Source organism: Nanorana parkeri, unplaced genomic scaffold, assembly GCF_000935625.1.
Source record: "Nanorana parkeri isolate BGI_ZX_2015 unplaced genomic scaffold, ASM93562v1 scaffold1085, whole genome shotgun sequence".
NCBI classification, from domain to species: domain Eukaryota; kingdom Metazoa; phylum Chordata; class Amphibia; order Anura; family Dicroglossidae; genus Nanorana; species Nanorana parkeri.
Window position 1 is genome coordinate 520,417 of NW_017307353.1, and position 21,442 is coordinate 541,858.

General features: G+C 39.0%; 1 protein-coding gene across 1 annotated transcript in view; it reads right to left on the reverse strand.

Annotated features, from left to right (window-relative positions):
• Window positions 1-10,578: 10,578 nt before the first annotated feature.
• The window catches only part of LOC108796249 (vomeronasal type-2 receptor 26-like), a 28,920-nt gene continuing 18,056 nt past the window's right edge, over window positions 10,579-21,442 (reverse strand). Inside the window, exons 3-5 of the mRNA XM_018567708.1 lie at window positions 17,841-18,080; window positions 13,014-13,137; window positions 10,579-11,489 (exon numbers count right to left, since the gene is read on the reverse strand). Of these exons, the coding sequence (XP_018423210.1) occupies window positions 10,579-11,489; window positions 13,014-13,137; window positions 17,841-18,080 (1,275 nt within the window). The remainder of the gene's footprint in view (window positions 11,490-13,013; window positions 13,138-17,840; window positions 18,081-21,442) is intronic.

Here is a 21,442-nt window from a genome sequence, read left to right on the forward strand (position 1 = left end):
CAATTCCCGCTGTACTGAAATTACATTCATAAAAGTGGTTACACTAATGTATAAGAAGATGCCATTCAGTTAGACACAAAGCTTGCCTTCGTTACAAAGTCCAAAGTCTAATAAGTCACATTACACCTTCTAAAAGCAGTATACATAAAATGTATATTTGGTATTCAACACATTGTAATTTTATTCTCCTGAATAATATGCTGGTCGTTGGATTGTAAAATCTTGTTAGATGGAAATATAGATGTATTTAGGAGAGTGGGTATTAATCCTTTCATGACTGAGCTAGTTTTCAGTTTCTGTTCATAAATGACTGACACGCTTTTTACATTGTTGCTGTGTGATTCTTCCACAGCAGTAATATACTTTCTTACTAAATGTACCCACACATATTATATATTGTTTTTTAGAGGACAAATAGGGCTATATAATTATATCACATATGTGTACCTAACCCCTCACTTAGTTTGAATAAAATAAAAAAAATGAGGAAAACTAGAAGAAAACTATTTTTTCACAAGTTTTGATTATTATTATTTTTTTTGAATTTTTTATATTAATTATAGTATAACAAATATATTTATATATAATTTTTATTTTCTCAATATAGTTTTACACTTTGTTTGAAATTTTTTTTTTTCTCTTGTCCGTTTATATCAAGCAATCACTATGACTGTTTGATGAATTAACTTTTAAATTGATAAATTACATGTTTAAATTTTTTTTGGCTATTAGACAGCTAATAATAACCTTAGAGACTGATCCTGACTTTAGTCAGATTCAGATCTCACTAAAGCTCTTTGATCGTGCCCAGACGATCAGAACTGATACATGTCACTCAAAAGATATACATTGTATCTAAACATCGGGCTCTCAGCTGTCAAAACAAATACCAGAGAGGTGAGTCACTGCTACCTCTCTGCTATTTTCAGCTGTCAAATACAGGATTGCAAATTGCGGTCCTGTATTTGTTTGTAACGGCTTCATTCTTTCATTACTGAAAGGAAGAAGCTTTTACAAAAAGCCTAATTATTTCATTAATGAATGCCTCAATATTGAGACATTCTTTAATGACTGGTAACTGCTGACAATCAGCTGTTACCAGCATTACAAAGCCTGATATAACTTGTCACGTACAGTGTACGTGGCCAGTCATATAGGCAGAAAGTTCCGGGACGTACACTGTACGTCTCCCGTCACAAAGGGGTTAAGGGAACATCTGAGGAGCATAAAAAAACTCTTCAACACACCTTCTTCACACCCCTTAGATCCTTTTTTTTGTGTAGAGTTAGTCTGCAACATCCTCTCTGTGGTCAAGAAAAAGCTGCATGTGGCAGCTAGAGCTCTTGTTTACCACTAAAACAAAGACCCTGAGAGTCATGTTACTGAAGGCCAAGGACTATATCTGATTGAACTTAGTATGCCAATGAATCGAACTCTGCACTGAATCAATAACAAGGCAGACTTTTTCACTTTTAAAACTCTTTTATTTTACTATTGCCCATGTTTATTTTTTAAAGATATTTTCTGTAAATATGATTTTCACCATATTTTTATTTTTTTTGTTAAAATTATATTTTAAAAAAATCATTTGGATAAACATTTGAATATTCTAACAAGAAAATAAAGACATTTAACTCTGTAAGGAGCTATGGTAGTATCAACTCTGCTACATTCCTCTCTCAATGTGGCAGTGAGTGATAGAGACATTATTAACCACTTAACCAGTAACATTTTTACATTTTTGGACCCAAAATCAGAATTTTTGGCTATTAAGCTGCTTAACTGCTGTTTGACAAAAAATATGCTAAGGTGGATTTTAGGGCATACAAAAAAAATAGTAGTTCTGGTAAAATATAAACGATACAGTTGCATCAGGAAAATAGATACTATACATGTCAAACAATAAAATTGTACATTATACAATGTTAGGTAGATATTTTTCCATGTATTGTAAGTCACATATGAGATCAGGGCCGCCATCAGGGGGTACGGCTAATACCCAGGCCCCTACCAGGGTCAACATGGCAGAGGTGACAGGGGAGGAAGTGGCGGCGGAGGAGGCCAGGCCAAAGCAGTGCTGGTTTGGCTGCAGGAGAGGCCTGGCCCCAGCACGGCTGGTCCCGCAGCAGGAGAGGTTGGGTCCCAGCAGTGCAGGTCCGGCGGTGGGAGAGGCCAGGCCCCAGCAGGAGCAGGTAAGGAGCATGTTCAGGGAAAGGGACTTTGGCAACCAGCCCACCTGAGACTCTGTAGAGCATACCATAGAGAGTCTCAGATGAGCTGTGCAGGATCTATGGCGGGCTCTGCAGGGTCACACTCAGATGGGCTGTTTGGGGTCTCAGGTATGTATGGGGTCTCAGGTGGGCTCTGTGGGGCCTCAGGTGGGTCCTGAGACCAGTACGTTACTAAGACCAGAGTCCAGAGCGTTACTAAGACCAGAGTCCAGAGCGTTACTAAGACCAGAGTCCAGTGCGTTACTAAGACCATAGTAGAATGCATTACTAAGTCCTGAGACCAGTGCGTTACGAAGTCTAGAGTCCAGAGCGTTACTAAGACCAGAGTCCAGTGCGTTACTAAGACCATAGTAGAATGCATTACTAAGTCCTGAGACCAGTGCATTACTAACTCCAGAGTCCAGTGCATTACAAAGTCCTGAGTCCAGTGCGTTAATAACTCCAGAGTATAGTGCATTACTAAGTCCTTAGACCAGTGCATTTCTACGTCCAGAGTCCAGTGCATTACTAAGTCCTGAGTCCAGTACGTTACTAAGTCCTGAGACCAGTGCGTTACTAAGTCCCAGAGTCCAGTGCATTACTAAGTGCAGAGTCCAATTCATATACTGTTCTGCATTGCTGCATAATGTATTGCTATGATTTGTAGTCCCTCTACACCCGGTGCCATTCTGCATTAGAGCATAATCTCCTTTGTACAGAAACTAATGTGACTGGCTCAGTGTTCTCTGTACAGCACTGTGGTATATGTCAGAGATATATAAAAGTAAAATAATAATGTGAGACTGCGGGGGGACCACAAGTACCAGCATGGCATTGGCAGCTTGGGGGGGCACAGGGGGATGGGGGGCTTAGCCATGTAGGCTGTATGGGTCCCCATGATTTGTAATGGCGGCCCTGTATGGCATGCTGTACATTTAAGAAATTCATAATATATACTTATATTTATCTTTAAATAGATGGTATTGTAGCACTGTTACACTGCTTAAAACGTCCTAAATGGTGCATTCTAAAACATTTAGATAAATAAGCTTAAGATGTTTATACATATGTATGCAGATCCATCCTACACATGTAATTCAAAGGGTCTAAGGAAATGTAAAAAATCATGTATTTTGCAAATGATTAAATCGACTGTGATGGACACAAGGGCTGCAGGAGCTTCACAGCAGGATTACCCAGAGACTTGGGGGAGGTGTGAGATGAGGCTTGTCATGGGGGGTTTGCAAATGGAATGTAGCCAAAGCGTCTGGAACTATGTTGGGATACTTTTATTGTCATGCCCGGCTGACTCCTCCCCCTTCCTGATCACAGGCACAAAGACCCTAATAGAAAATTAGACTGGAAAGATAAGGGTCTGCATGCCCCTGTGCATTGTGGGGGTTTACTACTTTGGGTGTGAAAGTTGTTTTTATCTGCTCCTATTGATTCTCGTTTGGGCGTGATTCATGTTTATTGATGACAGGGGATTGTCCCTTATTGTATCAACCGCATATACAGCGCTACTATTCAATCAGTGGTCCTTAACACAAAGTGTGTACATCAAAACTGTTTTAACAGACAATTGCGTCACCTATTTACAATAAGTGCTAAATCGCAAGTGATGGTGGAAAAGAAACAATGATGTTCAACAACAACTACTATCAAAGAAACAATAAACCGTGACAAAAATTGTCAAACTCTGGTACTAATGTGATCCACAAACAGAACAATAAACTATGGTGGTATCATATTATTCATAAACAATTTTCTTCCAATAATATGATGTATTTCTGTGCACAGAAAATATGTGAACAATGATGATCTCTGTAAAGAGTTAACTCTGTGAACTAAACAAAAGAATATGCAAAACGAAAAATAAAGTCTTTGTGATTATTTCAATCCGTTTGAGTGAGGGCGATCAAACCTTCCAGTGTTCAGTGATTACACAATGGTTTTTCTGGGGACTGTGTTGTAGTCAACACATACCCCTTTAAATTGGGTACTCACCACAGGTTTTTGGCTGTAACAGACAGCCCCACACGATTTGTCTACCGATGTCTTTATCGATACTTCCTATGCCGTCACTCTTCTAAGTATAAAATGTTCATTCCTTCATGTAAAGAAAAAGGTCTTTCATAGTGCAGTAATTTCCAGGAGTTTATTCGAAAATTAAAACGTCAATTACAATAAAACACATCCGGCCGGTTTTACAACAATTCTCAAGTTTGGTATGGTAGACCCGTCCCTACGCGTTTCGTCACCACCGACATCCTCAGGGGAGCATGCAGGTCTGATTCACCATACCAAATCCTCATTTATATAGTGTGTGTCTCAATCAATATACAGGTGGGTTAATTGATGACTCACTAGCCCAGTGAACTGGAATTCGTTCAGACATCCGCCCACATAATCTGAACACTGTTTATTTGTTAAAATTTTAAATTGAAATACTAGTCCTTAAGAATTACTAATAGATCAGTTAAAACATTAGAACAATGGTATATAAAATAATATATCAAACCAATTGCATATAGAGAACAATATCGCATTACTTCATGTCAATTTATGCCAATTATGAGGAAGAGCAAAAAGACTTTATCATGGAAAGTCTAAGATTTGCTATGACGAATATTTTTTTCTGGTACAAAGGCGACTATTATCTGCAGAAGAAGGGAGTTGCCATGGGTGCAAAATTTGCGCCAAGTCTGGCAAATTTGTACATGTCAAGGTGGGAGGAGGAATGCATTTTTAAGAGAGAAATAAAAAATATAAAGTTATGGAAAAGATTCATCGATGATATCATAGTTGTGTGGGAGGGCGACGTACAATCCTTACAGCTATTCATCGATGAACTTAATTCCAACGATCATAACCTTTCCTTCACTAGTCATATCAGCGATAGAAATATTACATTTCTGGACCTTGACATTACAAAGAATGAAGAAAGATTTACTACAAAAACATATTTTAAACCGACAGAAATGGATATATTCATATACATATGTTATACAATGTGAACAATGTAACAGTGACTGTACAATATATTGTGAATCATGATTGTTCAGTGAAACAATGGATTATAAACTGTATCAAAAATAAAGTGATCAAGTGTGAAGGCCGCAGCAATAATGACCACATAGGTCAAGACATAAACATTTTCAATTATGCAGCGCCAACACAGTTGTAAATATGTGATTGATTAAACTGTACAATGTGAACAAAACACCATTGGTTGTATTATATAATGTGAATATTGTGTTATTCAGTGAAACAAAATAATATACATGTGAAACTATATCATAAAAACAAAGTGAAAAGTCCAACGTGTGTTTGTGTATTTCTTTTTTTTCCTTTTTTTCTCTTTCAAACACCTTGAATAGCAATATAGTGTTCCAGGTGTGGGCAAATTATAAATTCAGGGAACAGTTCCGTGATGTTTGTTGGGGGATGCAGGCAAATACCGTGCAAATCCCCTCAGGGTATATACTCACCACAATGTAGTGGCTGTGGTAAGCAGCCTGAAGAGCTTTTAAAGAAATGGATTCTCCTGAATTTTTGGCGTCCTCGCTGTAACTTTCAGCGGTCTGTAACCGGAAAATGGTTTGTCTTCGGGATCATACAAGAAAAGAACCTCTCATGGTGTAGAAGTTTTCAAAAAGGATTTTATTCGAATCAAATAGGGCTAAAACAACGAAATCCACAGGCAAAAACCAAAACAATTCAAAAAAATTGTTCCGATCAGCAAATAGTATATTCTACGGAATCCTATATCTGGTGTAGCGTGAGGTTGGGCCCGCCCCTACGCGTTTCATCTTATCGACGCATATGGATGTCACCAGCACTCCAGAAACGACACAATAACAAAAGATTTTAGTGAATCTTCATTTTATTCACTCGAAAGGAATCAAGCGCTTTCGGGGCCGCACAGGGTCCCCTTCATCAGGCTTAAAGCTGGTGACATTTCTTTACAAATGCTGCTGTTAGAATACCCAGTGAATGCCGCTGATCAGTGTGACTTATCGACGTTCTCAGGGGTTTAGCAGGTCGTTGATAAGACGAAACGCATAGGGGGCGGTGGGTAGGGGCGCTGCATAATTGAAAACCTCTATGCTCTGACATTTACGGTCTGTATTCAAACCATATCACTTAGTATTATTTAATTCAAGATAGAACACTTTTGATACACATCTAGCGCAAAATTAACAAACACATATATTCCTATGCATAGCTGCCACCATCCAGTCTGGCTTAAAGGAATACCAAAAGGGCAGCTAACTAGAATAAAAAGGAACTGTACCAAAGACGAAGATTTTTTATAAACAAACTAATATGTTAGTAGACAACTTTAAAGAAAAAGGATACAGAGAGAAGGAACTAAAGACAATACAAGAAAAGGTATCAAGGAAGGATAGATTGGAATTAATAAAACCTATACAGAAATTCAAAGATCCACCCCAAATAGCTTTTATAACAAATTATTTAGCCCAGTACTAGTTGCTAGAACGCATTTTTAAAGATCACTGGCATATACTTAAAAGAGATAAGGTGCTGGGTCCTATCCTACCAAACAAACCCAAAATACTTTACAAAAGAGCTCTCAATCTAAAAACAAAACTTGCAATTAGTGTTCTTGATCCCCCCAAACCAGGTATTACTTTATTTAATGGAGTAGGTTTATATCCCTGCAAATATTGAGTCTGTTGCAGAACAACAGGAACTAAGAAGAAAAAAATCTCCTCTTTTAAATCCACTTCCACCAATAAGGAATATAAAATTAAAAAATTTGTCTCCTGTCACAGTAAGTTTGTGACATACCTACTGAGCTGCCCTTGTGGCTTACAATATGTTGGGAGAACGACTAGAAGGCTTAAAAAGAGACTAGAGGAACATATAAGTAATACAAAAAACGGTTTCAATAAGCATAGTCTCTCTCGACATTTTAAATTATTCCATAATAAAGATCCAAAACTTCTGAAGGTAATAGGGATTGATAGAGTCGACAGTCATTGGAGGGGTACAAATTTAACCAGGAAAATATCACAAAATTAGTCAAAATTAGGGATGCACCGATATATCGGCCGAAAATGGCACTTTTGGCATAATGCCGAAAGAGCCATGTTTCGGCCGATACATCGGGTCATCCCAGTTTTAATTTTCTAATAAACTCCTGGAAATTACTGCACTATGAAAGATCTTTTTCTTTACATGAAGGAATGAACATTTTATACTTAGAAGAGTGACGGCATAGGAAGTAATCGATAAAGACATCGGTAGAAAAATCGTGTGGGGCTGTCTGTTACAGCCAAAAACCTGTGGTGAGTACCCAATTTAAAGGGGTATGTGTTGACTACAACACAGTCCCCAGAAAAACCATTGTGTAATCACTGAACACTGGAAGGTTTGATCGCCCTCACTCAAACGGATTGAAATAATCACAAAGACTTTATTTTTCGTTTTGCATATTCTTTTGTTTAGTTCACAGAGTTAACTCTTTACAGAGATCATCATTGTTCACATATTTTCTGTGCACAGAAATACATCATATTATTGGAAGAAAATTGTTTATGAATAATATGATACCACCATAGTTTATTGTTCTGTTTGTGGATCACATTAGTACCAGAGTTTGACAATTTTTGTCACGGTTTATTGTTTCTTTGATAGTAGTTGTTGTTGAACATCATTGTTTCTTTTCCACCATCACTTGCGATTTAGCACTTATTGTAAATAGGTGACGCAATTGTCTGTTAAAACAGTTTTGATGTACACACTTTGTGTTAAGGACCACTGATTGAATAGTAGCGCTGTATATGCGGTTGATACATTCTAGACCTACGGGTTTATAGTATGGCAGCTTTCAATTTAACACTTTGTTACACCTTAATAGAAGTTATCACTCGTTACATGAGGGGTACATTTTATTTCATTTATTTAATGTACCGTATATACTCGAGTATAAGCCGTCCCGAATATAAGCCGAGGTGCCTAATTTTACCCCAAAAAACTGGGAAAAAGTATTGACCCACAGATATTCAACACAAATTTTATTGGTAATAGTTCAATATGTTCACTATTTGATTTTTTTAGCGCTGCTCATCCAGTTAAACCGATTGTCCCTTATTGCCTATAACTGTTTGTCCTGTTTGAGAATAAAGGCATTCGTTGTTTTTACCCTAAACTAGTGTTGTCTAGTTCCTGGGAGAACGAGGCTATATGCTGGCCGGGAATGTACCGAGCAGGGAAGCAGTATTTGTCGGAGATACCAGGCAGTTGTGACAGGAGAGTCTGTCACAACTGTTAAGTGCTCTTATTCTAATGTTAGGTTCTTTATATAATAACTCATTTGTTTGCTAGAAGGTTTTTGCAGAAACATTGTATTAGAACAGACGGTTCTTCTTGGGATTCTTGCAATGCCATATAGTGCAGTATTGGCTCTATTGATTGGGAACTCAGTGAACTCATGCCACTGATTGCTGAGTTTCCGATCCTCTTACTGCAGAGAGTGGTGACTGTCAGCCAGATTTGGAGCATAAAAGCCTCCATGTTAGTCCAGAAGGTCACATTTTGCAAACTGATGTCATCTATTATCTAATTTTTACTTTCTGTAACTTTTCTTTTCTAGATTTCTAGGTACATTTTCATAACTTTCAACATAAGATGAAGCTCTTATTTTTCCTTATCAGGTCCAACTATTAAAAGGCTGCAAAGGGTTGCACCATATGACCAATAACCAAGTCATGCCAGCAGTCCAAGTTGATTCAACTCTAACCTCTTTGACCTCATATATGTTGAAAAAATCTGAGAATGTTAATTTTTTTGAGGACATGAAGCTCCCCACTTGAAACGAGGCCTAAATCAGGGGAGGACTGGGCTGAAGGGCATTGGAGATTTTGCCTTCTGGGACAGTGATAGTAGTAAAAAGATATGTTGGGTTAGTGTCCCTGAGTGGAGATACTTTACTATTCAGACATTGGTCAGAGTGGGACCTGTCGTCAGTGGTATATTCTGTTTATTATACATCTATCTATTCTCTGTTCAGAACTGTGATCTCAAATTGTTGCAGAATAAAGTCTCAGCACCAATTCCCTTTGCATCCTTGAGATGTGATTAAATGCCAACAGCCATTAAAAAAATTGAAGATGCGAGATGTAAAGAAAGAACCTGCTCTGCTAAGATACCCAACAGACTTTATATGAGCTAAATAAGGGAGAGCTTGATTCTGGATGCCAGGTGGCATAGTCAAGGAATACCAATATGTAATAGTGCCCCTAAGTGCAGTGGCACAACCAGATCCACTGCAACCCTCTCAAAAAGCATCTCCGCAAACATTGAAAATGTAGTTGGAGTGTATTATTTGACACAGTGCAAGATTTATTATTCTCATCAAAGGCTTTGTAAAGACCAGGTCTTCTATCCCCTAAAGACCAGATAATACAGGAGAATGGGCTAGATCAAACACCATCCTTGCACGAGACTGAGGAACCACCAGATACGCCACAACTTGCTATTGATCCTTTTTTACACAATACATGCAATCATTTTTTTGGAAACACATAAGACCAGACGTCCTGTTCAATAAGGCAATTGTGGACCAGCAATAATGAAAGCTAAGTGACTTTCCTTGTGTCCTATTTATATATTTATATATCAATGCATGTGAAAGGAAAGGAGGTAGCATGTGCATGTGTGTGTATGCATGTATAATTGTTACTGTCTGAATGTATTGTGTTGTAATTTCCTTTAATTAAGTAGTTTGTATATACAGCATTGTTGTGTAAAGCACATTGATACTACAACTGGGTCAGTTTTCTTGGTTTTACTACAAGAATTGTTAGTCTGAATGTTTTGTGTAGTTTGTATATACAGCCTTGTGGTATAAAGCATGTTAATATTACTACTAAGTCAGTTTACTTGGTTTTACTACAAGAATCAGACAAACAAGTAACTGTAAAAATTAAATACAACACAAAGTGACTTAAAGCAGAACTCCAGAAACGTGTTATTAACCCTTGCAGTTGGACTACTCCCACACTGCAAGGGTTAAGTGCTCATTTTGTTAAAATAACCAGGAAATATTTACCCAAAGCTGCAAGCCAGCCAGCTGTCACGGCGCTCCCTCCTTCCTCTCCCCTCCTCTGCAGCACATTGGAATGTTTCTCAACGTTCTCAAGTCTATTCACTGTGTATAGACGTTAATGATTTACTGGACCTTAGACCGCTGCAGAAGAAGGTGGCTTAGAGCTTTGGGTGAGTATATCTTTGTTTTTTTTTAACCTAGACACAAACTAGCAGTTAACCCTTTCAGTGCTGGGATAGCCCTACTACAAGGGTAAATACATAAATTGCTGGAGTTCTTCTTTAGGAAAAGTTAATCATATATTTTATTCCTTTCAAGCAAACTTGATTGTGTATTTAATTTTGGTTTAAATAGGATAATGAAACATTTTGGGAAAAATATGCAGCTTAGAAGTCCAGCACTTGAGGCCAATATGGCAAATACCTCCACAGCTACCATATATTTCCCTTTAGTGCTCAGATAGGCCGGGATCATGGCAATCCAGGCACTGCAGAACACCAGCATGCTGAAGGTGATGTACTTGGCTTCATTAAAACTGTCCGGTAATGTCCTCGCCACAAAAGCCAGAAAAAAACTCACAGCTGCCAGAAACCCCATATAACCCAACACAGAGTAGAACCCGATAACTGACCCTTCATTACACTGAATGACGATCTTGTCTTGATAAGACTGAGTGTCCATTTCTTTAAAAGGGCGAGAAGAGGACAACCAAACAAGACATATTATCACTTGAACAGATGAACACAATGATACTATAGAGTTTGACAGTTTGCTTCCAATCCATTTCCTCCAGTAGCTGCCAGGTTTGGTGGCTTTGAAAGCAATGTAAACAATGATTGTTTTAGCCAGAAGAGAGGAGACGGCTATGGAGAAGATGACTCCAAATGTCATAACACGGAGTATACAGGTTATATCCAATGGCTGACCAAGGAACAAGAACACACAGAGGAAGCTCAACATGATGGAGACAAGGAGAACAAAACTCAGGTTTCTGTTATTGGCTTTGACAACGGGGGTGTTCAGATAAGATACAAAAATCCCCATTACTAAAAGAGTCACAATACAGAGTAAAGTAGAAGCTGTGATGAATACTTCAGAAAGGACATCAGTGTAGGAAAGAAACTCTTGCAGTTTTAGAATACACCGATCCTTCTTCTCGTTAGGCCATTCATCATCTCTGCACTTCATACAGTTCTCACTGTCTGCCAAGAGCAATTGATATAACACACATTAAGTTTTATTGTATTGTTTATATATCTATATATTCCTACTGTAGCTATTATAAAATGCCTCCAAACACAGCGTGGCAAAAGAGTCAGAAGTCAGTCCGCACAATGAGTCTTAAGGGGGGGGAGTGGCCTGAGCACAATGGCGGCTGGACGTGCTTAGTGTGAGCTCCGGATGCCTCTCCCTCGATAATAGACCTCCCGAATATCTAATCATCTACTATTCACTATAACGACGGCTACCGCGATACAAGATGGGGAAGAATACTGGACCTGGCCCCACGACCGTCCTCACGTGACCACACTGCAGACTCCTCCAGATCTGAAACAGGAGACGAGCGGGAGCAGAGCTCGTTGATGCCCTCCATGGACGAACTGGTGAGGGCTCTCCCGACCAAGGAAGATCTTACTGCTATGCTCAATGGCCTGGAGCAATCCCTGAAGGTGGATATTCTGTCTCTAAGGGGAGAGGTAACACACTTACTGCAGCGGGTCGAGGAAGGAGAAAACCGTATGGACTCACATCTTAAGTTAATATCTTCCCTGCAAACGCAGGTATACTCCATGGCCTGTACCCAGAGAACTGTGTCCCATCACTTAGAGGACTTGGAGAACAGAGGACGCAGGAATAACCTGCGGATCCGGGGGTTGCCAGAAACTACGAAGGGCTTGGATTTAGGGGAGACCCTCAGGAGGCTCTTTAATAAAATATTGGGAAGAGATTTGACTGCCCCTTTGCTGTTTGATCGAGCCCACCGAGCATTTTACCCCCGTAATAGGGCTTCAGATAACTTTGGGGATGTTATCTGTCGCCTGCATTACCTATCGGACAAGGAGGCCATATTGCGGGCATTACGGGAACACCCTGAAGTGGACTTTAACGGAACTTATATTGGACTTTAACGGAACGTATTTACCCGGATCTTGCCATAGAAACTTTGACGCGGCGCAGGGCGCTGCGTCCACTCCTGGAAATATTACAGAAAGCAGACATTAATTACAGATGCCACTGAAGAAGGAGGATGAGGTGACACCATCAGATCTACATGAAGTCTGCAGTGACATATTGAGTATTAAAAAATCTTTGGGGCTGAGAGAGGACATGGGGATTTTTGCTGGGAGATGCTACATTTAAATGGTGTCTCACATGTAATGAATGGATGTTACTAAAGTTTAAATCTCAGTGCTAGGATCTTTTACCTGATAGGAGCCCAGTGAACTGTCTGTAGTTAGTAACAATTGTATCTCTGTAAGCAAGAGGGTTTATTTCCATAGTCCAACAAAAACCTGCTTACCTGGTGGAGCGCCAGAGCCCGGTCCCAGCTGCAACCGCTGAAACCCTGGTAGTTCTCGTGAAAATGCCAAGTATCTGCACTGGTATCTGAACAACCCTACTTTATAGGATAACTCTACTAGCTGTTGTTGTAGCTTTCTCTCATGTGCGAATATTGTTTAAAAAAGATTACTGAATACAACTTTATATACAACAGTGAGGTATACCGGTCTGATTGGATATCTCCCCTTCTGAACATGGGACACAGTCATAGCAGCAAGAGTGGATTGAAGATCCTAGCTTTATTCTGTTTCCAGGCAAACAAACCTCTGAACACCGAGATTCCAGTTGCTAACAAGACGTCAAATAAAAAAGAATTAGGTGTATGGCACTATCAATAAATAATGTAACTTATGTAAAATAACATTGGAATTACAGTAAGAGAGTGGCCAGCTGTTACTGTATCTCCACTACCATTGCTATAGAGCACAATTCAAGAGCAAGTCATTCAGAAAGAAAGTCTTAAAATTCTAATACTGGCACATAGATGACTCAATGTATGTATAGGGAGAGATTTCAAAGACTTCCACACATTAGCTACTGCATTGGGAAAAAGTCATGCCATCTCCAGATCTAGCTATCAGGTGGCACAGCAGAAATTTAATTCTGGTCCTTGCAGTGAAAAAACATTAATGAGCAACAAAAAAAACAAAAAACGAGTTGAAGTAAAAACTAAACAAAATTTTCGTCCATGCCCATGTCTAATCCTTAGTATAGCAGATCAAACATCTTGCAAGAGCTGTTTTTTTGGAAGTGGTTGAAATGGATATAAGCCCTAAATCCAATTTTAACTATGACAGCCATTATGTACAATTGTGTGCAATTTTCTTAAGATAATAAAGTTTTGTGCAATTAACAATATTATCACCCTGCTGTTTGAGATCCTTCAGATAACTGTCGGTCTTTTTAATGCGATAGCCCTGATAGACAACCCCACTGCCAACTTAAGCAGTAAACATGGAAGGCTGACAAAGCTGCTCCTTTTGTGGCATGGGCTTGGCATTGTCAGCCTGCAACAGGAAGTGATGTTAGTGGCAGGATCTCTGGGAAATAGGCTTTGGAAATTACTTCTTAAAAGAATGAATTGCTTATGAATACAGTGAGACATAATGGCAAACATTCTGAGAAAAAATGTCTGGGTGTTCATGAACTTTAACGTATATGTCACTACAAAAAAAGTCTTCAGTCCATTGTAGCAATGAAATGTACATTTGTCAGTGTTTTATCCCTTTAAAGACCATGCAGGTGCCAAAAAATACCTGATCTACTAGAAATGCACTCCACTCCAAATCCCTATTGTGGGCTGACAAAGCTGACAAACACTTCAACTTTGAAATCTTAGTGGTATCCATCGCTCTCCTGTTTGCCTAATCCAAATTAACTACTCAAACCCTCCCACTCTCAGATCTCTACAACACAAAGACTAATTGACCTGTGTAAGAACTAGGAGGGGTAGTTAGACTCCATGAGATAACACAAGAAGAGTAAACAGGACGGCTCTGAATTAGTGACATAAGTAGCAGGTTATTTTTTTCATTGTTAGGGTTTACATACATTGTAAAATATTTTTGCCTGGTGAGAGAAGTATTTCTCCATGGAGGACCCCTACAGACTCCATTACATGAGTATGAGGATTACTACAAATATTTTATTTTTAATTTCTGTGTTATACTTACATGTAATGGGCTGATAAGGCTAATGTCTGGCTAATATGTGCTTCTCCTCACCTTATTATCAGCTTCATTCCATGTTATTTTAGCAGAGTTGATTTGAAGTTGGTCTCCCTCTGTAGCCCATGGTGTGTACAAACCAACATCAGCGGTGATTATTTTAAAGCTGCTAGTCCTTACCCAATTTACTATTTTGTAGTGGAGGGGAAATTCACCATTTTCATCAAAAAAGGTCTTTCGATCTACATTCTCAAATGTATTTTTTATTTGTTTTATATATTTATACAACTGGAGGGGGGAAAAAAAGAAATCCTCAAATAAGTTGAAGATGAAGTTTAAATGGTTGATATTTTACCTTCCCTGGTTCTCCTTCCTCCCTTCATCAACACGCTAATTCATTTTTTAATCAAATCTTTGCATCTTTAGTACATACCGCATAATATATTCATAGATGTAATAACTGAGCCTCAGTGCTTCTATGTACAATGCAGGTAGACCATTGATGTTGCAAGGGTGATGTACATAGCTTCCTGAAAACATCTCTGGACTCAGTACTCCCTCTCAAGAGCCCTCAGTCCTGAAGCAAGAAGTGAGCTGGCTCTGGTGGGAAGGTATGCAAATACTCCAATGCTTTGATGGGGCGTGCCTGGAGGATCAGGTTTCTGGGCAGGTTGAATTTGCGCGCAGACCACCCTAGGTAACACCCACCTGTGATCCTAAGCCTCCATGATTGAAAAACCGAAATACAGTGAATGCCAGGGGAAGGTCAGGGACAGTCAGGCTGGGATGCAAAGGGCTAGAATATGCTGGGCATCCTCCAGTCCAGAAAGGAGGCGGGCTCTATCTGACTTTTCTAAAGCTTCTAATGTACATTATGAGAAGCTCACAGTGTGCAGTGAGATCAAAGTAAGCAATTTCAGTCCAGGAGAGGAGCCGGTACAACTGTGCAAGACTGACGGGAAGGCCTGGAGTTCAAATTTCATGTTTGCATAATTATTACAGATATTTATTACGTATCTCGTTCTTGTAAAATGTTTCTAAATAGCTTCCATATCAGTTGTTGAGAAGGTAAACTAGGGAAATAGATATCAGAGCATCGTACTGGGCAGATGTTGGTCTAGATTTCCATGTTTCATTGAATCTCTAGCATGATGGAGTTTCAGAACGTTTCTCATTTACACCCACAGTTAGAGTGACACGAAACTCAGGAGTTTTCTGAATGGTTTATATGTGTAGAGAAGACTTACAAGCCACTGTGTTTTACTTTGCAATTGATGTGGCAGCATTGGAAGGATGGAATGGCTGCATGAGAACTACTGGAGTGTTTTTAATTGTATACACGGAAATTAGCTAAAACTTTTGAAGTTTAAAATCCATTCATTCATTTATTTATTGCCTGAAGAGGTCATTTTGGAGCTGTTTTTTTGTTTTATAAAGGAGATACTATTTATGGATTCCGCTCATTACTGAGAGACAGGAAAAGTGTCACATACCCTGGGGTTGTATTTGAGTGTGAAAAGCAGTCACTATTCTGGAAGTTTGGGAAGTGCTGACTTGATTTTTTTTTTCTTTACTATATTTTTACAATCTCCTCTTTCTTTCATTTTATTAATTATATCTTCCGTGGTTAGTTTTTATTTGTCTTCTCTATTATCTTACTAACATTGAGCTGCATGAACTCATTTTCTCCACATACTAAATATAACAATCAATAAAACATCCGCCCCACTTATTGGAAAAAAACATATATATTCCTTACTAACTAACAAATAGCTGCATGGACTAATCTGTTCCACTTATTAAGCATAACATACATTCTTATAGCCAATCTCAACTCCTGGCAATCAGTTTTGAAGCAGTTCAGGTCAAAACACACATTGTGACCTCCTGCTGCCAAAGTTTTTGCTTCATGAATCCACTTAGATTCTTTTTGGCTTAAATCTCTCTTCAGATTACTCCCTCTCCATTGTTTCCATATGTTCTCTACACCCCAGAACTGCAATACACCTGAGTTTTTACTATAATGTTTTACAAAATGTGTCTGACATTAGCTCTTCTGTACTGGAGAATTCACAGATAGTCCCCTGCTCTCCAACAATGTAGTGTTTGGAGCTAGAGATGCTAATCATTATGTGCCAGGATTGTATTGCAGCAGGAAATGGGCAATTGGCGTGGGTAGTGATGGTGAGTAAAGACAGCAGAAGACATTACTACATAGCCATTGTTTTTTTTTTTTTTTTTTAATTGTCATGAGAGATATGCCCTAAAATAGACTTTTTATGTAACTGCACCATATCATTGCATCAGTCTTGATAGAAGTTATTAAAATAGAACTGTGACCTGACTATAGAGATTCAAATATTCACATTAAAAATGCTGATATCTGTAGCTGGAGACTTTGAGGAGCAATACATCCTTAAAGTTTATTGCTGAAGCTCCTCCTCTCAACAGTCACTTTGCAGCCTGCCAGCCTTGTATTCTATAATGTAGACACGGGCCAGGTGCCAAAGAAGAGGGAACAGAGAAACATGCGTCAGGGAGACCTGACCTGAGTGACCTCACTACTTCTTTTGTAAATTTTGATGATGAATTGCTCCAATGGCTGTAACTACACTTGACTTAAAGTGTATTTGTATTTAAAAATATGTAAATATTCAGATGCCTATAGCCTGGTCATAATCTCAAATCATCAGTACTTTTAAACAGCTTAAACTTTATGTTTATATACAAAAATTCAGCCTAAAAATCTTGACCGAGTGATGGACTATATTGTTTTACCTGCTGGAATCTGTTATTATTAAAGCTGTGATTAAACTTGTTGAATAAACGAATAGCTTCAGCCATAGCTTCTACTGCAAGATATGCTCGTAGAGATTCACTGGAGATCATACTTTCCATCATTATAGGAAGTAAGAATCCTACTGAAAAAGATTGATCAATAATAGTACCATTTTGGAAATGAACATTTTTCCCATTTTGAGATGATGTCATATTGTAAAATGTAACGACCAGAGATTTTATCACGGCATTAATTTGTGAATGTCTTGACAATAGTTGGTCATCAAACAGAATATTATCTCTCAGAATCGGAGGATTAACAAGTTCTAAAATTAATATTGTTATAAACCTAAATAAAAGAGATACTGAATGGATGTCAGTTGAAGACCAGGCTGGGGGAAGGATAAGCATAATATTATTTTTGTATGAAAAGTATTCAAATAGATAATGAATGGAATTTCTTGTGACGGAACCACAAAGTATTAAAACCTTACAATGTACATTATTAATTGTGTCTTTCCACTGATCAATTGCAGCAGAATTCACAGTCATTCTTTTTTCAAAAGCCACACAAATCTCTCGGGAAGTCAAAAGTTTCTTCAGAATTTCTGCCTCCTTCTCTCCAGTATCATCGTCTGATAAAAGTATTCCAACCCAGTTCCATCCAAAATGTTTCACTAGTTTGGTGATTGCTAAATAATAGACATGATCATTCTGAACCGTCCTGAAAACATGCGGGTAAAGCCGTCTGTCACTTAATGATTCATCGGTGCTTCCATAGCTGATCTAAAAAGAAGAACTATTAACTATAATGTTATTATATTTTCAGATTACATTCACATCCAGCTGATATTAAAATTATTATTATAGGTTGCATCGTGCAAACATTTTTGTCAGTTTGGGACTGGGGTAATCTTTGCACGCACAATTTTCTCTGGAATACTGCTTAAAACCTCCAAACAATTACATTTTTTTCTGAAAAAAAGAGGCCCCGTTGAATAAAGAAATGCTAGTTGCAATTTTTTATGTGGCACAATATTGGCACAAATGTTTATGACATTAATTTAATATACACAAATGCACGCACAAAAACACACACAGCAACACAAAGGTTGAACTTGATGGACATGTGTCTTTATTCAACCTCAAATATTATGTAACTATGTAACAATTTAATATTTTTAGGGAAAAATACACAATATAAGCTCGATATGTGATAGCACAGAGTTAGTGGCAGGTCTTTATGTAGACATCAGGGGTCTTTTAGACCACCAATTTCACTTGTGGACCCAAATGAAGCCACAGTGGCCAGAGGAGCGACAGCCTTAAACTAGAAGTGATAAAATCCTCATAAATGTTGGGTTCATTCACCAAAGGGGAAATAAGACAGTGTATGTGTACTGATCTCCTTTGGTCCACCCAATCCCAGGAGAGCATGAGGGACAGCAGAGCCCAAGATATATGGTGGTTATAAGGAGTGATGGAAGCCTTTTTTAAGTCCAAACAAATTATTGGGTGGTTCCACAGCCACCTGGATTACTTGTATTTCCTACATCGTTGCTACATTTTGGTACAGACCACTTTAGGACCATGATACATATATATCTATATATAGTTTATGTATAGTAGTCCTAAAGTGGTTAAAGTACATTTGATCTTACAATCAGCTAAATTCATTAGAGGTGCATCAAAACAAAGAATGTTCAAAGTCTTACAGTTTGTTTTCTTTAGAAAGCAATCAGCCTGAAAAAGCCTCTCCCCTGTTAGAATTACTTTTTGCAAAACAAACTTTTAAGCTGGCCATACACTTTACAACCATCATACAACTTGAGTCGTGCGATGGTTGTAAAGTAATTAAAAGCTTGTATGATCTGCTCATCTTGGACAGGCAGATCGTACTTGCGATCATCGCAAGCCCGTCCCGCTGAGGGGAGGGCTTCCGATGACTGCAATGCTGAGCGGGCAGTGTGTACTTGCGCACACCGGCCCATGCAGCATTTGTCTTACGAGCACGCCACAACTCGTAAGATTTTCGGCTGGTTTTCCAACATGTTTATGAGACAAAAGGCAGGTGTATGGCCACCTTTAGACTTTTAAAAAGCTTTTGTTTTGATGCACCTGAAATGTATTTTGCTAATTAAGTTTAAACAGAGGCCTATGCTCACAGTTACCCACAGATGAGCCAAAGGAAGGACAACAAAAACCTATAAACCTCTAACAGGGGAAAAAGGTCATCGGATATTCCCTGGATCAACAATCTCTGATGTGTTTTACTTATACAATGTTAATATCTAGTAATATTCTGTGCATTTAGGAACGCATACAGATTGTTTTTAAAACAGTTAACTGAGGTAGCTTCTTCTTACTGTGAAGAAGCCTTTCCATATGCAAACCTCTTTTCCTCCGGATGCAAAGAGTGTCCCCTTGTCATTTTCTGAGACCTTAAAGTGAATGCTTTTGTACCAAGTTTACTATATGGACCATTTATGTATTTATACATGGTGATCATGTCCCCCCTTATTTGCTTCTTCTCCAGAGAAAACACATTTAGTTCAACTAATCTTTCCTCATAGCCGAGCTCCTCCATGCCACTTATGAGTTTAGTCGCCCTTCGCTGCACTTTCTCCAGTTCCACAATATCCTTTTTGGTGAACTGGTGCCAAGAAGTGAGCTGTTTATTAAAGATTTGGTCTAACTAATGATTTGTATTGGAGCAGGATTATATATCACTCTCTGGAGTCTATACCCCACTTAATACAAGAAAATATTTTGTTTGCTTTAGGAACGGAAGCTTGACATTGCGTGCTATTATTAAATCTATGATCTACCAGAACACCCCGATCTTTCTCCATCATTGACTCCCCCAAACATACTCCCCCCAGAGTGTATGACGCATGCAGGTTTTTAGTCCCCAAGTGCAGAACTTTACATGTATCAACTTGTTCTACTTGTAAATTGCAGACATCTTTTAAGGACTGTATTCCTCTACATAGCTTGGAGTGATCTGCAAATACAGAAATAGTACTTTTAAAGGAGAACTATGGGGTCAGTGTTTTTCCCCATAGTTCTCCTTGGGGTAACGGGAGGACACAAACTAGCGTCCTCCTGTCACCCTAAGCTCAGTATACCGCAAGCTACAGCTCGCGGTATACTGAGACGCCGCACCTGGAGCGGATCCCGACTTAGATGACGGGATCCGCCCAGCTGCGTGAGTGACAGCTGGCTCTGCCTATCTAGAGGCAGAGCCAGCTGTACCCGCCCCCTCCACCGTCCGTTCCGCCAGTCAGCGCTGGCAGATCGGAGCGGGGAGAGGGGAATCCAGCCCCTCCCCCTGTCACGGCAGAGAGCCGTGACAGGATCGAGAGGTGAGGGAACCCGGTATGTTTTCCCTCACCTCCCGATCTACTGAGCCGACCTGTGACAGTCTCATTGTCACAGGTCGGCTTAGAACTATGAGGTGAGTGGAAATCACTCATGTCATAGTTCTCCTTTAAACCTTAACTCTATATCACTTATAAATAGATTAAACAGTGAAGGACCCAACACTGAACCTTGGGGGACACCACCAACAACCTCAGACCATTCAGAGTATGAATTATTAATCACCACTCTCAGAATACAGTCTTGAAGCCAGTTTTCTATCCCATTACAGACTGAATATTTTAAACTTTAAACATTAATGTGGCAGATGAGGTTTAATGTCGATAAATGCAAAGTAATGCACTTTGGAATTAAAAATAAACAAATGGGTTATACAATTATGGGTATGCCGCTGGGGAAGTCAGAAATGGAGAAGGATTTGGGGGTCATTGTAGACCACAAACTGAAAGGTAGTTTGCAGTGCCAGGCTGCTGTAAACAAAGCTAGCAGGGTCTTGTCCTGTATTAAAAAGGGGATGTATTGCAGGGACAAGTCTATAATTTTGCCACTTTATAGATCATTGGTTCGACCTCATCTGGAGTACGCGGTCCAGTTCTGGTCACCAGTACTAAGAAAAGATGTCCTTGAGTTGGAAAAAGTCCAGCGAAGGGCAACCAAACTAATTAGGGGTATGGAGGACCAGAGCTACGAGACGAGGCTACTAAATTTAAACATGTTCACATTAGAGGTGAGGAGATTAAGGGGGGATATGATTTCCATGTACAAAA